The sequence below is a fragment of the Physcomitrium patens genome, chromosome 8 (genome assembly GCF_059467195.1).
Source record: "Physcomitrium patens ecotype Gransden chromosome 8, ASM5946719v1, whole genome shotgun sequence".
In the NCBI taxonomy this organism is placed as follows: domain Eukaryota; kingdom Viridiplantae; phylum Streptophyta; class Bryopsida; order Funariales; family Funariaceae; genus Physcomitrium; species Physcomitrium patens.
In genome coordinates, this window is record NC_143417.1 from 9,959,055 (window position 1) to 9,974,619 (window position 15,565).

Sequence of the window (15,565 nt, forward strand, 5' to 3'; positions counted from 1 at the left end):
AACTAAGATAATTAGATATTAATTAGAAATTCAATTTTGATTATAATTTCACTATATAGTCGTATTACATCACAACAGTAGATGACAATTCTACCCACTAGCTTTTCATTCCAAGAAATTTTTAACAGCTAAGATTATCTATGAAATCTATATCAAAGAGTTTTTTACAATCATAGATTCATTTCAAGAATGGCATCATTATCTAAAAGGTACTTTTAGTCCAATCACCATATATATGGATTACAATAACCTTAAGTACTTCATATTAACACATATTTTGAATTACCACCTATCTTGTTAGAGCATGTCTTCTTGAAGATTTGATTTTATGTTTACTTATCAATCTAAAAAATAATAAGATTTATCAAACATCCTTTCTAGACATTCTTATCTTGTACCAAAAGAAGGAGACGATCCTTTTGATCATTAAAGAATGATTATTTTGAAGCCAAAGCTTTTTCATCTTTGAGCAATAAAATCAATATTGACTATTGATTCAATATTTACGAAGAAAATTCAATCAATATTGACTATTCATTTAATCTTTATGAAGTAAATTCAATCAAATATATCCTTTAATCTTTTTTTTTATAATATCAAAAATAATTCTTCTAAATTTCATGATACTTCTAAGTTTGAGTTTAAGAATAATCTACTCTATTTTGAGGGATAATTATATATTCCAAAAAGCAAAGCACAATTATATGTTCTTTAAGTTTATCATAACTTTCTAAAAACTAAATATTTTGGATATAATAAGACTTTAGAATTAATATTAAGAGATTTTTAGTAGCTTCAAATATCAGAGGTAATTAAAGACTTTGTACAATCATATGATATTTTTTTAAGATCAAAAAATCCTCATCATTGATCTTAAAAACTTTTCCAATCATTATCTATTTCAAAACAACAACGGTCTTTTGTTTCTATAGATTTTATCACAGATCTTCTAGTCTTACGTTGATATGATTTTATATTTGTAATAGTAGATTATTTTACCAAGATGGAACATTTTATACCACATAAAAAATCTATCACAAGTAAAGAAATGGCTAAATTTTTTTTAACAATATCTATTATTATTATAGATTGCTCAAAGATATTATATCTGATAAAAGATTCAATTTGTATCAAGATTTTGGAAAATCCTTTTGAAGATTTTAAAGGTAGATATAAAGTTCTCTTTGACTTTTCATCCTCAAATTGATAGACAAATGAAATGGATGAATCAAATTGTAATATGTTCAACTACTATGGACTTGAATTTTTTCTTATTTGTAAACAAATCAATCTTGTTGCTTATCAATTACATCTAACAGAGACTATGAAAATCCATTCTATATTCCACTTATTTTTTTTAGCCATATAAGATAGTGAATATCTCAAAAAAAAGACAAATATCACTTCCTCTTATCAAAGTAGATAATAATCAATAGTTCAAGGTATAAGAAGTCTTAGATTTAACATGACATCAAAATAGATTAAAATATTTTGTTCATTGGTGCATATATAATATTAATGAATGTACATGGAAGCCAACAAAGAATCTTGAAAATAATAGAAAGAAGATTGATGCTTTTCATTGAGAACATCCATCAAAATCAAGATAAAAAATATAAAATCTTTGCTATAAAATAAATAAGATCTAGAGAAGATAGCATTCTACCTTCTACTCTTTTTTATAATTTTGTATATTTGTGGATTTAAAGAGATGAAAAACCAACAACCAATAGATTCAACTCAAGAACTATCACTTGTTGACTTACCAAATGAGACATTGTGATTGTCACAACTTTCAAGACAATATAATAATGATGAAGATCCTTAAGAATGATATGTCTTTCTTCAAATAGATGGCAAGATACAACATATTTGGCACCATGACCTTAAAAGAAACTCTCAATGTTTGGTGATTTTATTAGAAGTAAAAATGATCGTTAATGATATTCTAATATTTTATTTGAAAGGAATAATAAAGGCCTCAATAACAATCAAATAATAGGGTGGTCTTTCCACCCTAATATAGGACATTATCAATAGATAAGAGAATCTATTAACTATCTTCAAAGAGAACAAAGATCAAAATATGCGATAAATACAATTTGTGTCATCTTGAATTTTTTCAACATATGGTGAATGCTCTCTATAAAAAAATTCTCAAGAAGAAAAGAGGGGATAATATTATAGACACACATATTTACTTTAATATTTACCTATATGATTAAATAGAAGTAGATAGAAATAAATTTATTTCATAATATTTTTTAGAATAGCTTCTTAGAAGCTTCATAGACATTATTTGATTTTAGATGTATTTGTAGTTGATTGATAGGTTAGAAACTTGGTCAACAAGTTAACCACGTATTGGTAGCTTGTAGAACAAGCTCACTATGTGGTGTATATATAAAAAACTTGCCTTGCAAGTTAAGATATGTGTCTTATAAAATCAACTTATTTTAGAGGTCCTATAAAACATCTTCATATAGCTTCTAGTTAAGAGTGTACATGGAAGCAAGAGTGAAGCCTTCTTAACTCTTGTCAATGCCTTTTTAGTCTTTAGTCTTGTTTCAAGACTTTATAGTCTTCTTGTCTTCAGCAATAGCCATTTTAATTTAATACTATATCATCTTTGAGTGATTTTTTTTTTCTTTTTGAGTGACACAAGAATGTATTGACATTTTACTTCTTTGAGGTTTTTGTCCTTGACATGTGACTACATTTTTCGATGGAATGGCTTCCTTCATGTTATCTTTTTTGACAAGTGTAGTAGTCGATGGCACTGAATAAGGTCCTAGTTATGCGTCAAGTGTCGTTTCATATAGGCTGCTCAAATTAAGAATGATTCTCTATTTGTATTTTATTTTGCATGGCAAATAACCATAGAAGAACATTGAGGGTCCAACTTCAATGTTTATTGAGTCACCACGAAATTCTAGACTCTAAGTGGCAATTAGGTTCTATACTGCGGTTGATTTCTTAAGAGGTGTGAAGAAGTTATGGATGGATTACAATTCCTCAAGTTGTTGAATTTCTCATACCAATTGTTCTTCTAATCTTGAATCTTGAGCATTGTGTATATGTCAAATCAAGTCCTCCATAGCCATAAAATACAACTTCTTATGGGTCCTAGATGAGACCAACTTTCAATTTCTTGTATAAGGATGTGTAAGATGAATGTGTACCTGGCATCTCTACCAAATATTTTTCCAAGCCATAATTCTATGTCCTGAATAATGGTGATGAGGGTGAAATGAACATAGGTGTGACAAGATCATACTTGAGGCAGTCACTCTGCCAGCCATGGCTACAATGAGCCTACCACACACAGCTGCCAAGACGATAGAGAGAGACGTATGATTAATATAGCCACGGAACGCTTGCAATGAATGAACAACACCTAATACCTGACCCTTCAACTAAGGATGGGATTTTTATATTAGTCATTATATGATACAAACAATAACCTACCTAAGATCCTGCTGGTGCATGATTATAGCTTACTCTAATTCTTATCCCTACATGCTAGCATTGCTCCAGCACATGACAAAACCATTGCTCTACTTTCTAGTGCAAACTCTACAATTTAAAAAAAACAAAAAACAAAAAAACAAACAAACAAACAAACAAACTTTTGTTAGGATTCTATTGAATACAGAATCATAAATTTGAAAAGGAAGCAATCTGCAGTCAAAAGGTGGCCTGACTTGGTATCTATGACAACAGGGCACTTTTTGCACATGTATGGATATGTATAAATTTATGAAGCAATGACTCAGTTGATCTCTACACATTTCATAACCATCTGGTCTCTATTTTGGGGATTTGTAGATGGACCATTGGAATGCATAGCAATTCTCATGTTTTTGACATAAAAATGGGTGGAGCAATCAACAAACAACAAAATTAATTTTGTATACATTTCAGAACACATGGCCCACATGAAGTGGAAATTACATGCAACAATCTGGAAAAATGTTAAACTTTGTAATTTTGGATGGAACATAGTCCAAAATATGATACAAAATGCATGCAGGTGAAAATCAAATAAAACAATAGAGCTCTACATACCAGAGTCATAATGGACAACATAGAGAGGAGCCCCAACAAACTTTATTAGAATATTAGAATAATGCATGTCATGTGCCTCCCACCCCAGCATGTCTTGCCAACATGGTCTTATGGCTCTTGATACCCAGTTGTTTTTATTTAATTGCCTTTTGCAGTAGATGTACCCCATTTGTGTTGGAGAAAAAACTATCAAATAAAATAAAAAACCAGCAAACAAACAAACAATGTCTCCATTTTATGAGACATCCACGTCACAAGTATAAATTCCAACCATCGGAATTTGATGGCATGGAAAAGAAAAGATGGTGCACTGTCCACAGCATTGGCCAGCTCAGCACGAAGAGAAACTAAAAAGGTGGTTCTGGACTTCCAGTTGGGCTCTTTGCAAGGATATACATATGTATGTATGTATATATATATATATATATATATATATATGTCCTCACTTATTATATTTTTCTATGAATTATTTTATTTTTATTTGTATTTTTCTCTTTGAAGTTATTGTTTTCTTTTCTTCCTCCTTTAGAAATGGTGGCAGCAGTTGAGTGGGTTTGGGGTACCAGTATTTTGGCATTTACTCCATGCTTTCACTTTTTGGTTCCCTGTAAAAGTGGTTGGTTCCCAAGGCTCCCCTCAAACTTTTTCACATCTTATTACAGTTTATTTTATTGTATTTTGTGGTTGTTATGGAGTTGGCAGGAAATGTGTTATGAGCTTTCCATTGGGTTGTCTGTGTTCCCCATGTGGGTACTGGATCTTCTACCCATGCTATGCTATTAAAGAAGTGAAAAAAATAATAAATAATAAATAATAGAAAGAAAAAAAGAAAATTTTTTGTCTGGGTTTTTTTTTTCTCACATTTATGTCGAGAATTTATATAACAAGAAATTTCCTTCATACTTTTGCATCACAATACCATTATATAAATTTCTTACTAAGATCCTATAATCAATCCTGCTTGAATATACAGCCACACCGTGTTTACATTCAAAGGATCTTTCAAAACACAAGATATTGTAAAATCAAAAAAATAAAAATAAAAAGAGATTGTGATTGAGTATGAGTTATAGATTTCAACATAATCTACACTAATTGTGATTGAGGGACTGTAATTGTCCAATATTCAAGTTTTAGTTAGTAATTTTGAGTGTACTCCCAAGACCCACCTCATTACCCATATGAAAAAAGCTAATACCTCAAGGACTATAGGATAGCTGAGAGAAGACTGGTTTCAATGCCCATAATACTCTTGGAGCAACACATCCATAAAATCATCAACCCAATTACATGAATAAGACAACAAGTCCACGAAAAAGAGAAGAAGAAGAGTAGCATCATGTGGGAAGTTGTTTGGTTTGGTTTTGAGCAAATGAAGCTTTGGCGCATAGGGAATAGTTTTTGATGGGGAGCCAAGGTCCATACACTTGGGCTTCATCCTTGCATGATTCATTTTGACATGTTCCAAACGCATGTATGAGATCCCCCCCCCCTCCAAGTTATGCCCCAATTCTCTAAACATGGTAATATGTGAGGATTTCAATGGAATGTCCATCATTTCTTCAACTAAAATAGAGGAACAAAAAAACAGGAATTTGTCCCCATTGACACACCCCAATTGGTGGAATGTTTGAAACCATGAAGGGCTTTTTCTAGCCCTAATATTAGCCATTTGCAAAAAAGTGGTCCTACTGTTCCTTTACCCACATTTTGTTTGTCACTCTCTCTTTTTTTGTGTGTTTGTTTCATGATTACTTCATGTTTGTTTCCCCATGAGCATCATACATCTTTCTCCGCAAAAAAAAATAATCTTAAAAGACAAAATAGGAGTCCATTACAAGTTGCCAATTCCAGCCAACACTTCTCACTCCATGATGATTGACAATGTCTCCAAAACTCTTAAAATACACAGTTCTTTTGTTGGTCTTTTTGGACAATTGTCTGGATGTGCTTTGCTAATCTCATGTCATTGCATGGAAATGTTGTCCTCACATGATAGTTGTTAACAATTTGTTGTTTGTTTGTTTTTTTTCTTTGTTTATTATATTTTTAGTTTAGCTTATATATTTATTTTTCACATAATACTACCATTACATGCACAAGTAGAAATACTCCATGGCCTACAATTCAACTCCATGATGTTATTAAACATCTATATTACACTGTAGTCTCAATGACAATATTTATAACACACATTAATGCTTTTATCAATGAACTAAATATCAAAATCTGTGCAAACAAAGGAGGTAAACCTGTACACAATTCAATTTACTGTTGAGATGAATGGAAGGAAGAAAAAAAGGAGAAACAAAAAAAAAAAAAAAAAAAAAAAAAAAACAGAGAAGGAAAAAAGCACAACTATATCATACAAATGACTTTAAAATATTTAAAACTGTATTTCAATTGAAAAACATGTCATGGCAAAGAACAGCCACACAGCCCTAAACATTGCCAAAAACATTGCCAAAGGAACAGATTGTCTGAATTCATCTGAAGCCTCATCAAGAATGACCATTTGTTTCAGCTGTGCAAAAAATCAGTTGATTGGTATACACAATAGCATGGTCCTCAAGTCATCAAAAATACAAATCCTAGATAATGAACTGCAACATGTAATCAATTTAAACAATATTTGTTTATTTTGATAACAACCAATGAGGTATGAATAATGTATAAATAAATAATGTATATATATCATACAATAGGATAAATGTTTTATTAAATGATTCTGTAGTAAATGTACGTACATACATAATCTTTAATAAAACTGACAACAAAGAAAGATACGGCTTTAAATAACTATAGTAGAAAATTAGATTTGAAGGCAATTGACAATGTTAGCATTTGTGCAGTGTTGACAAAGTATATTGAATGCTTATTTTCTTATCTTCACAAACTCATGCTGTATCTTGCACAGATAGGAAGGTATATTGGATGATGACTTCAAGTTTATTTATTTTTAATTGCATATCATCTCTTAAAAATTTAGAAAAATATTATAATTTCTAATATGGGAGTAATTATTTTGCACCAATTAGTATGACAACACAATTTATTATTATTATATTTTTTTCCCCTTAGTCTTGTCAACTTGTTTGCAACAAACAGTGACACATTCAAACTTCAGTTGTGATTAAGTCAATCGTATCATTTCTATCTCATCTCATCACACTTGCTCTTTGATTTACATTGACATCATTTTGTGTATTAACAAATCCAACACATTGTTCAATCCATTGTGCTTGATGGATAGCAATTAAATACATCAACACAATGCATTACGACACAAGTTACCATGACTGAATGGTTTATAATCTATCTTGCTATTATTTTTTTATTCATAATGATATTGCTCAAAACACATTTCACATCTACAACTCTCACTCCATATAGATATTAGTATTTATTTTCTAAATGGTATCATTTACCAAAAATGATAAATGCCCAGAACACAAGATAAATCCATATGGGAATTTAGCACAAAAGCAAAACATACATGCATACATCTTCCGGATTTTCAAAGAGATCATAACAATGAGTATATGGTTTCATACAAACACACACACACACACACAAAACAAGATTGCATACAATTAATTTTAATTGTGGTGGATTCAGGTGAATCCATACACACACAACTAAAAACTAAGAATGAACTAATAATTTAACCATCATTCGAAGCCAAAATTATGTGGAAAATGAACAGCCCTTTGGACCATTTTCAATGAAACTAAGACAATTCAAAAAGTATTTCTACTTCAGAACATTTTGAGAGATAAGCTTAAAATTTAAAGACCACTTATGTGCAAACTATGCATGACTTTACACTGAGGTCCAATATCGTTTAGATCCAAATACAAAAAAGGACCTAAATACAAAGTAATGCACGGGGTTAAATGAACACCAAAAATACCAGTGAGACTGCTTTTAGTACTGAGGGTCGGAATAATATGATCCGGTGCCACACGAGGACTTCCTCTCGACAGCTCAACTCAAACCCTAAGTTCTTATCACCACTACGAAGGATTCTGATTGGGCTCAATGTTTAGTTGGTCTGGAAGTAGACTAGCGCTGGCTGATAATGACATAGCACCTAAAATGAGGCAAAATACGGCTTAAGAGTATTTTGAAGCCATACTCTGACGCGAAAATGTAGAATAAAACTTCAGACATAAGGTAATAAACCATGACCTAGGAATAAACCATAACCACCACAACAATCAACGGCAATCCATTGCACCAGTTGGGTCTCCAAAAATATCAGGATTACATCAGCCAGGATATTAATGTGCACAACACGGATGCGCCACCAGAATATTTCTGACAACTAAGGGCACGTTAGAACTCTTAAATGAACCCAAGAAATTGAAGGAGACACACATGCTCCTTACCAAAATTTGCACAAAATCACAGACAAGCGGGGTTGATGATTCACTAACGCTACCAGCCACGACTCGAACGGCCGCATAGAAGAACAGCTACACCAAAAAAAAAAAATCTGCACCGACCATCTACTAACAAAATCAAGACTGTCTACAGCCAGGTATGCAAAACCAAAACAGTTCCATTCATGGTTACAAGTTTCACGACAATGCAGGCAAGCCATAAATGAACCAAGCGAAGAGTAGTTCAACCATAAATGCTGCAAACTTAATCCTGCTTCAAAGAGCACCAAATATCTCTAAAAAAATATTAGTTAAACGTAAAATACTTACAATCATGAAATCCTTCCCAGAAAAAACTCACTAGACAGGCATTCCTAAAACAGCTACCCACGGCAAATGGAAGAGCAATGTATCCAAAGAACATAGAGGGCTCGCTTTCTAATGACCATTTACATACCCTCCTGCCAAACTCACTGCCAAACTAAGCCTATCTGACAATAAGCACCCCCACCCCTACCAAGGTCTCCACCACAACACCTTTCACCACCTTGCCTCATGCGCTTCTTCTGCGAGTGATATACCCACAATGCTCGCCCATCCACGCCCTGGCTGGATACCACCCTTCCACCACCACCACCACCACCACTCTTCCCACTACTGCTTCTTTATCTTTCTTACGCCACTCTTCCATACTCCTACAGACTTGGACGATGGCACGCTTCCTCAGGCCGTTGCTAACAGACTCCGGCTGCCACACTTATCTCGTCTACCAGACAACAAACCATAGAGCAGCAAAGGCTAATTACAACACCCAAAATGCTACACTGCATCACGAGCCCACCCGGCTTGCCCGCCGGCCCAACCACCCAACGCAACGCATTGCGGAGAGGCTTAAATAAATAACATTCACAACAGGAAACTACAAAATACAGCACGTCCCGCACTGCACACCGTTCCACCCATGCACTCGGGATCTACACTTCCATCCTCCTCCTCCGCCTCCACACTACCGCCCCCCAGTATGTCCCCCATCCTACCCCGAACCCGCCACATACGCGAATCGAGAAAATATTCTAACTCCAATTTCTTTCCCATTGCAAATTCCAAAAAAATAAAAAAAATAAAGATAAATAAAGTTTCTTTAAAAAAAACGGCCGCCTCCCGCCACCGACTTTATGTAACGCTCCACACTGACATCCATCGCCACTGTGCCCCCTTCGCCTTCCTCCACGACTGCCGATCAATGAAAAATGATGCACCCGCCTTCACTTTCTCTTGCTCCACCGGGTGCAACAGCCACCACTGCAACCCCACATCACGTGCGCACGCGCACACCCAACCCCCTTCCCTCCACGCTCGCACATCCCGCCATTGCAATCTCCTCACCCCACCGCCACTTGCACTTTCGTCGGATCTGCATTCTTCGGAGCTGCAATCCCCACATCAACCACAAATCAACATCTCTTCCCATGTCCACGCTCACCACTCCTCGTCTCATTTTCACCATCGCCATCACCATCACACATGCCCCCTGCCGTCATTCCCTCCCTCTCCACCCACTCCCCACCCCCACCCCCACCCCAACACACTCCGTCACCATGCACCCACGTCTCCTCAATCACCACGCTCACCTAAGTTGACCTGCTCCGAACCCTTCATGATCCGCAGTCTCTTCACAGCATTCACGAACAACCTGAACACATCACACCCCCCCCCCAATCCATCAGCCACACATCCCCCACCCACCCTCCACATACATCCCATCACCCTCCGCACGCTGCTGCCACAACCACACAGCCACTTACTCCCAAGGCACGTCTCCGACCAGCATCGAGTCTCCCTCGTGATCCTCGTATATCAACACGTACTCCGACCCCTCCAGAAAGTTCAGCTTCCTGCTCGACGCTACCCAATGACTCTCCCCGCTGCTTGAGCTCCGACCTCCACAATACTGCCCTGCAAACCATCCACGCCACCACCACGTCACTCCCTAACGCATCCACAAACCCACTCACTCTCCTCATCCGCATCTCCATCTCCATCTGCAAATCACTCACATACCCACCAACTGCATGCCACCACCACGCCCACGCCCTTACCGCTGATGTACTGCTGAAACATATCCTCCAGCATCGAATACAGCTTGTCGTAGCTGTCGTTCGTCTTCAAGTCAACCTTGCGACCGAACGGCACACCATCCATGTAGATCTTCACAAGGTTCCCGCTCGACGACGTCGAAGCGCCCTTCCTCTGCACCGACGGACAAGCTCTAGCAGGGGTCGAAGCCGGAGGAGCAGGCGTGTTCATCTTGTTGAAGTTCTTCACGGGTGGCCAACCCACAGTCTGGTTCTGCCTGCATGCCCAAACATCACCGTCAATCACAAAACGCACTCTCCCATGGTCTACAACAACCTCAAATCAACAATTAACCCCCCCCCCCATCTCATGCTCAATGGCCCTACAGGCGGTGCGCTAAACTCACGCAGGAGGTGGCTGAACGGAGGGAGATGCAACCATCCCCTTGCGATTTGCACAGTCGTTGCTGGCATTCGCCGATGAATCACCACCATCCGGAACAGGCATCTTGCTCACTAGACTTTTGCGGAAAAACGGATTCAGAGGACCTTGCATGTTGTCAAAGCTCAGATTACGCCAAGCTGACCCATTCTGACCACCGGATACTGGTGCCATCCGCGCCATCCCCATGCCTTTCGGCAAGTGCACCTTCAAATCCAGCTGCTCTGTTCCATTCATCTCCTCACAACGGCTCACATCGTCATTCCCTTCCCGAACTCCCACGCCCACACCACTCGCTGCAATGTGATTTCCTCCGACAGCTTCAGAGAAGACTCGCTTCACACCATTGTTCTTAGCCCCACCGAACGCCATCTGTGCACCAGAGAAGGATGCATGCATGTTGTGCTGCATGGTGTGGACAGGCTTTGGAGACTTCGTCATGTGAGCTTGCGCCTTCATGGCCCGGAACTCCTCCAAAATGTTCTTGCGTTGGATCTTGAAAGACCCCATTTCTGCGGCAGCCTTCCTCCCGTCTGCAAGAGACTCTTGTTGCATGTGGTGTGCGGGTCTCTTCGCGGGGTTCTCTGGACCCGCACCCTCGTCGTGTGCATCGGCCCCATCCGCATGACCAGACGGCTTCACTGCCGCAGGAGGGCCGAGTTGCAGCGTAGTGGCACTTTCGTTCAGGTTCAGCTCTTCTCTGCAACACTTCTCCGGCTGCTTGCCACTGCTGCTGTTAGAGGACGATACCTCAGAGAGACCGAAGTAGTCATGCTCTTTCAAAGTGCTGCCACTCTCGTTACTGACTTCATGTTGAGGGGACTCTACAGCTGCATCCCTGTAAAGGGTCTCGAAGTTCATGTTTGACTTATCGGTTGAGTACTTCAGCAGCGCACCGGTCAGGGCGCTGCAATCTTCGGTGATGTTCATAGACTTGTGGACAACTTCGTTGCTAAACTTCATTATCTCTTCCCTAAGCTGCAGGCATGTTCGTCCAGAACTTGACGTTGACGTGGACCATGCGGCTTCCAGCTCATCCTGCATGAGGAAGAGATTTATTGATGGTAAGGTGATCAGAGCCCCGTTACGAAAACGCTAACCAACGAGTCATACTCTCGCCCTTCATTAACCCACTAATTCAAGAACGTGTTATACGAAATACAGCTCTAGTCTGAAATATCCAAAAAGTTTGTGTTGCATTGTCGCGGACTTCAACGATACCGCACAAACTTCCCAATAGAAATTGTTTTCATACACTAGTGCAGAGTTTCAGCACACGAAGAAATATATTAACACAACTTAAGCCATTCCGGAGGAGGCCGAGTTTGTTCCCACGACTTCGGCACTCGCAAGCCTCTGCATTACACACGCAGAAGCTCCAGAAGAAATGTTACGTCTTATCACACAATCCATTGTCATATCGCGAAAGTGCACAGCGGAGTGGGAGCTCGTGCATCGATTCTCGGCACTATTATTTCAGCCTGTAGTAGACTTCGTAACTTCACCTATACCAACCAATTGTACGCAGGGGGGGGGGGGGTACAGAAATACAATTGTCTGGTCGGAGTGAATCGTCGTCGCACACTGTCTTCACAGTCAATACACCAACTGCAACCGATTACACTAACTCTCTCGCACAATCACAACACATTCAGGATTAGACCACGCACCTACAACTTCCAGCCACGTTTACGACTAGGTCAAAGGCAATGGAACGCCCTCGTTTCCAACTCTTTCGAACCGTCTCCGTCTCCTCCCCTCAGTCGCCGAGTCAAGCTCCGCTGTGAACTGGACCACCACCTTCCACGACCTCGCACCACCTATCTGCACTTAACCGCGCCACGACTTGTGGCAGCTTAGTTTCAAAAAGCACTTGCAGTCAGTCAGCCTTTGAGCCACCCCTTCGCGACAACCGTATTCCCACTCCTTCCCCAGCCAAAACGCTTCCAGTATCCTGTTCCGTTTTTCGAAACCTCACAGTAAGCGACTGTACAGCGACCCTCGTCGCGAGACCAGGGAACTGATTCTGCGCTCTCCTGTGGTGTGGAACTCCAGAGGCAAAAGTAGCTGTACTCTCGACACTCGGTAACTCGCAAGCTAAGCTTAACTGTGGAGTTGCAGCGTATGCTTTGTAGTGGCTATGGCGGGGGGCTCTTCTTCTGCACCTCAAACCCTCGAGTCCTCTCGCTCTCTCTCTCCTGCACTTTGTGTAAGCTCCTCCCTCTATCATCATGGGGGGCAGCCTCATCCATCCTCGTATCTTCATTCATCCATTGTGTCTCATCTCCTGTGTCTCATCCACTTCCCCTCTGATCACCCACACTCATCGCCTTCTTCATCCAGGCGTCATCCGTGTGACGCTCTGTCAGTCCAGACATAGACTGGATACTGACCAATGCTGCCAGGATGAGTATATGTACATATCTTCGGGATAAGAAGTATTTTCGTGTGGATATGGAGTGCCGTATATTGGATTCGTAGACGACGAATGAATTGCGTTGAAGAACTGAACCTTGTTGGCGGTTGGATGAGAGTGATATGTGGATGAGAAAGAAAAAGATAATGAAAAAAGAGCATAAATGAATATTAAAATGTAAAAACGTAATGTGGGTACAAACGCTCCCATTGCCCTTCTAGTTTATATCCTTTTGTGCTTGGCTTTATTGGGAAGAAATTTATTTATTTATTTATTTATATATTGAAACATCCACAGCATTCCCCATTTGCCATGAGGAACCAGTTTTAACAGCTGTGCCTGATCTGTGTTAGGTTTTGAAAAGTTGTGAAGAGTGTTGGTTCTAATGCACACTTTTTATTGGAAATAACATGGACCAAAATTTACAAATGATCCAGCATTTCTGTGTGATAGGATTTCATCTATTGGATGCAAAATAGAGGATGAATTATCTCACATCAACTGTATATTTTGGCTATTGGTGTACATGAAAACAAGACTTGTCAAATTAACAGCTAGAATCAGACTGCATAACACTTCATTTTTTCTATATTAAAGCAAAGTATAAATAACCTTTCAATGGCAATTACAGGAATTGACCAGAAAAATATGCTGTTTGGTGTCCCATTTTTGTAGATTCAAATTTGTATTACATTGTTGACTAGCAAACATGTTCCATGCCAAAATGATCACAATAGCAGCTATTTCTATATACAAAGGGAACCAAGGGTTAATCTTATGACAAAAAAATAGTAGCGTATGTATAAATAAATCATAAATCCAGACAAGCCCAAGGTCCTGGACAACTATTCCAAAAATGCATCTAACATGGTCAATGGAACATGACTGTCTGATAATTAAATGAAGAAAACTAAAGGTATATATATATACACACACACTTGCTAAGAATGACTTGTACAAATACCAAAGTCCTTTTTATTACCCATGTCAATCCATCTCCCCATCCCTTCCATGACACAAAACTACTGGAAAGCATTGATTTTTATTTACTTCATACATAATTTTCCCCTTCCATCACATCGCTATGCTCATTTCAACACAGCCATTGCAATATGTCATGTGTCATGAAGTCATGAGCTAAGAATTGCAACCTCAACAAGAAAAAAGGGACAAGCACCAACACCAATATTCCATCATAGCCCTACAATAGCAAAGCCCATGATCAAAGCCTCTAGTATGACCATCCTACAAGTGCTGAGCATAAAATCATGAATTCCACCTAGTTTTCTTCAAAATCAGAATCCAGCATTTACACTGGTGAGGTGGCAGCACACACCTAGTTATGTTGATAAAAGGCCAGGAGCAACAAAAGCCCTGAAAGTGTAACAGCAGCTTCAAGTGAGTCATAGGATGAATGATAGTTCAAAAGTGCTACAGATGAGAGGAACATATCCATTCATCCAAAAGGGAATGGGGGGTGGGGGGTGCTGAAGAGGGGGAGTGTTTGGTGGCATGTCTGGGGCAATGCTGTTGCATGGTCTGCCCTATTGAGGGCAATGCCACACCAGCTCTAACAATGAAGTCATATCTCTTTTCTTTCCTTATTGCTATCTTCCATGGGAAGGGGCCAATTCTTACAGTGTCTCTGCCCCACCCCCCATGGGACTGCAAAATCATTGAGACCCATAGCCCACCATGTCCTTGCCAACCTGTTATGCAGGGTTTGTTTGGATTGAACTTAACGCCCTCTGCCTGGCTCAAAGGTGAAAGTCTGATATGGCTCGGGGCCATATCTCACCTTCTTCCTGTGATAATATAAGAAAGGAAACATTGGTAACTATGTGGAATTCAGTAGAAAATATTTCTATGGTGGTAAATAATGTTAATATTATTAATTACGTTATTTGTGTGAACATGTATGATACAAGTAGGGGGTGCATGTACCACATGTGTTAGGTTTCAAGAGATGAGGATTTTTGTCAAATGATTTTTATTTTATTTTAGGGAAGTGAAAAAGTGACCCAAATTTTTACAAAATCAACCCACATGCCTCATTCCCAATTGTTCCCTTGTTCCCAACTGTCGCTCTCATCCCTAGCAATGGTTGGGAACAAGAAATGGCTAGGAAGAGGAATGGGGGCTCCAAGAGTGCAATGATGCATGAGATAGAGTGAGTTGC

At 38.8% G+C, this 15,565-nt stretch overlaps 1 protein-coding gene across 1 annotated transcript; it reads right to left on the reverse strand.

Moving 5' to 3' along the window:
* Positions 1-8,744: 8,744 nt before the first annotated feature.
* LOC112285764 (PpIAA1b) lies at positions 8,745-13,166 on the reverse strand. Its single transcript, XM_024526858.3, has 6 exons — positions 12,641-13,166; positions 10,936-12,008; positions 10,553-10,806; positions 10,259-10,409; positions 10,085-10,146; positions 8,745-9,882 (listed from the first exon to the last, which is right to left on the reverse strand). Exons 2-6 carry the CDS (start codon positions 11,931-11,933, stop codon positions 9,836-9,838), a joined length of 1,512 nt encoding a protein of 503 aa, XP_024382626.1. The 5' UTR covers positions 11,934-12,008; positions 12,641-13,166; the 3' UTR covers positions 8,745-9,835.
* Between the last annotated feature and the right edge of the window lie 2,399 nt (positions 13,167-15,565).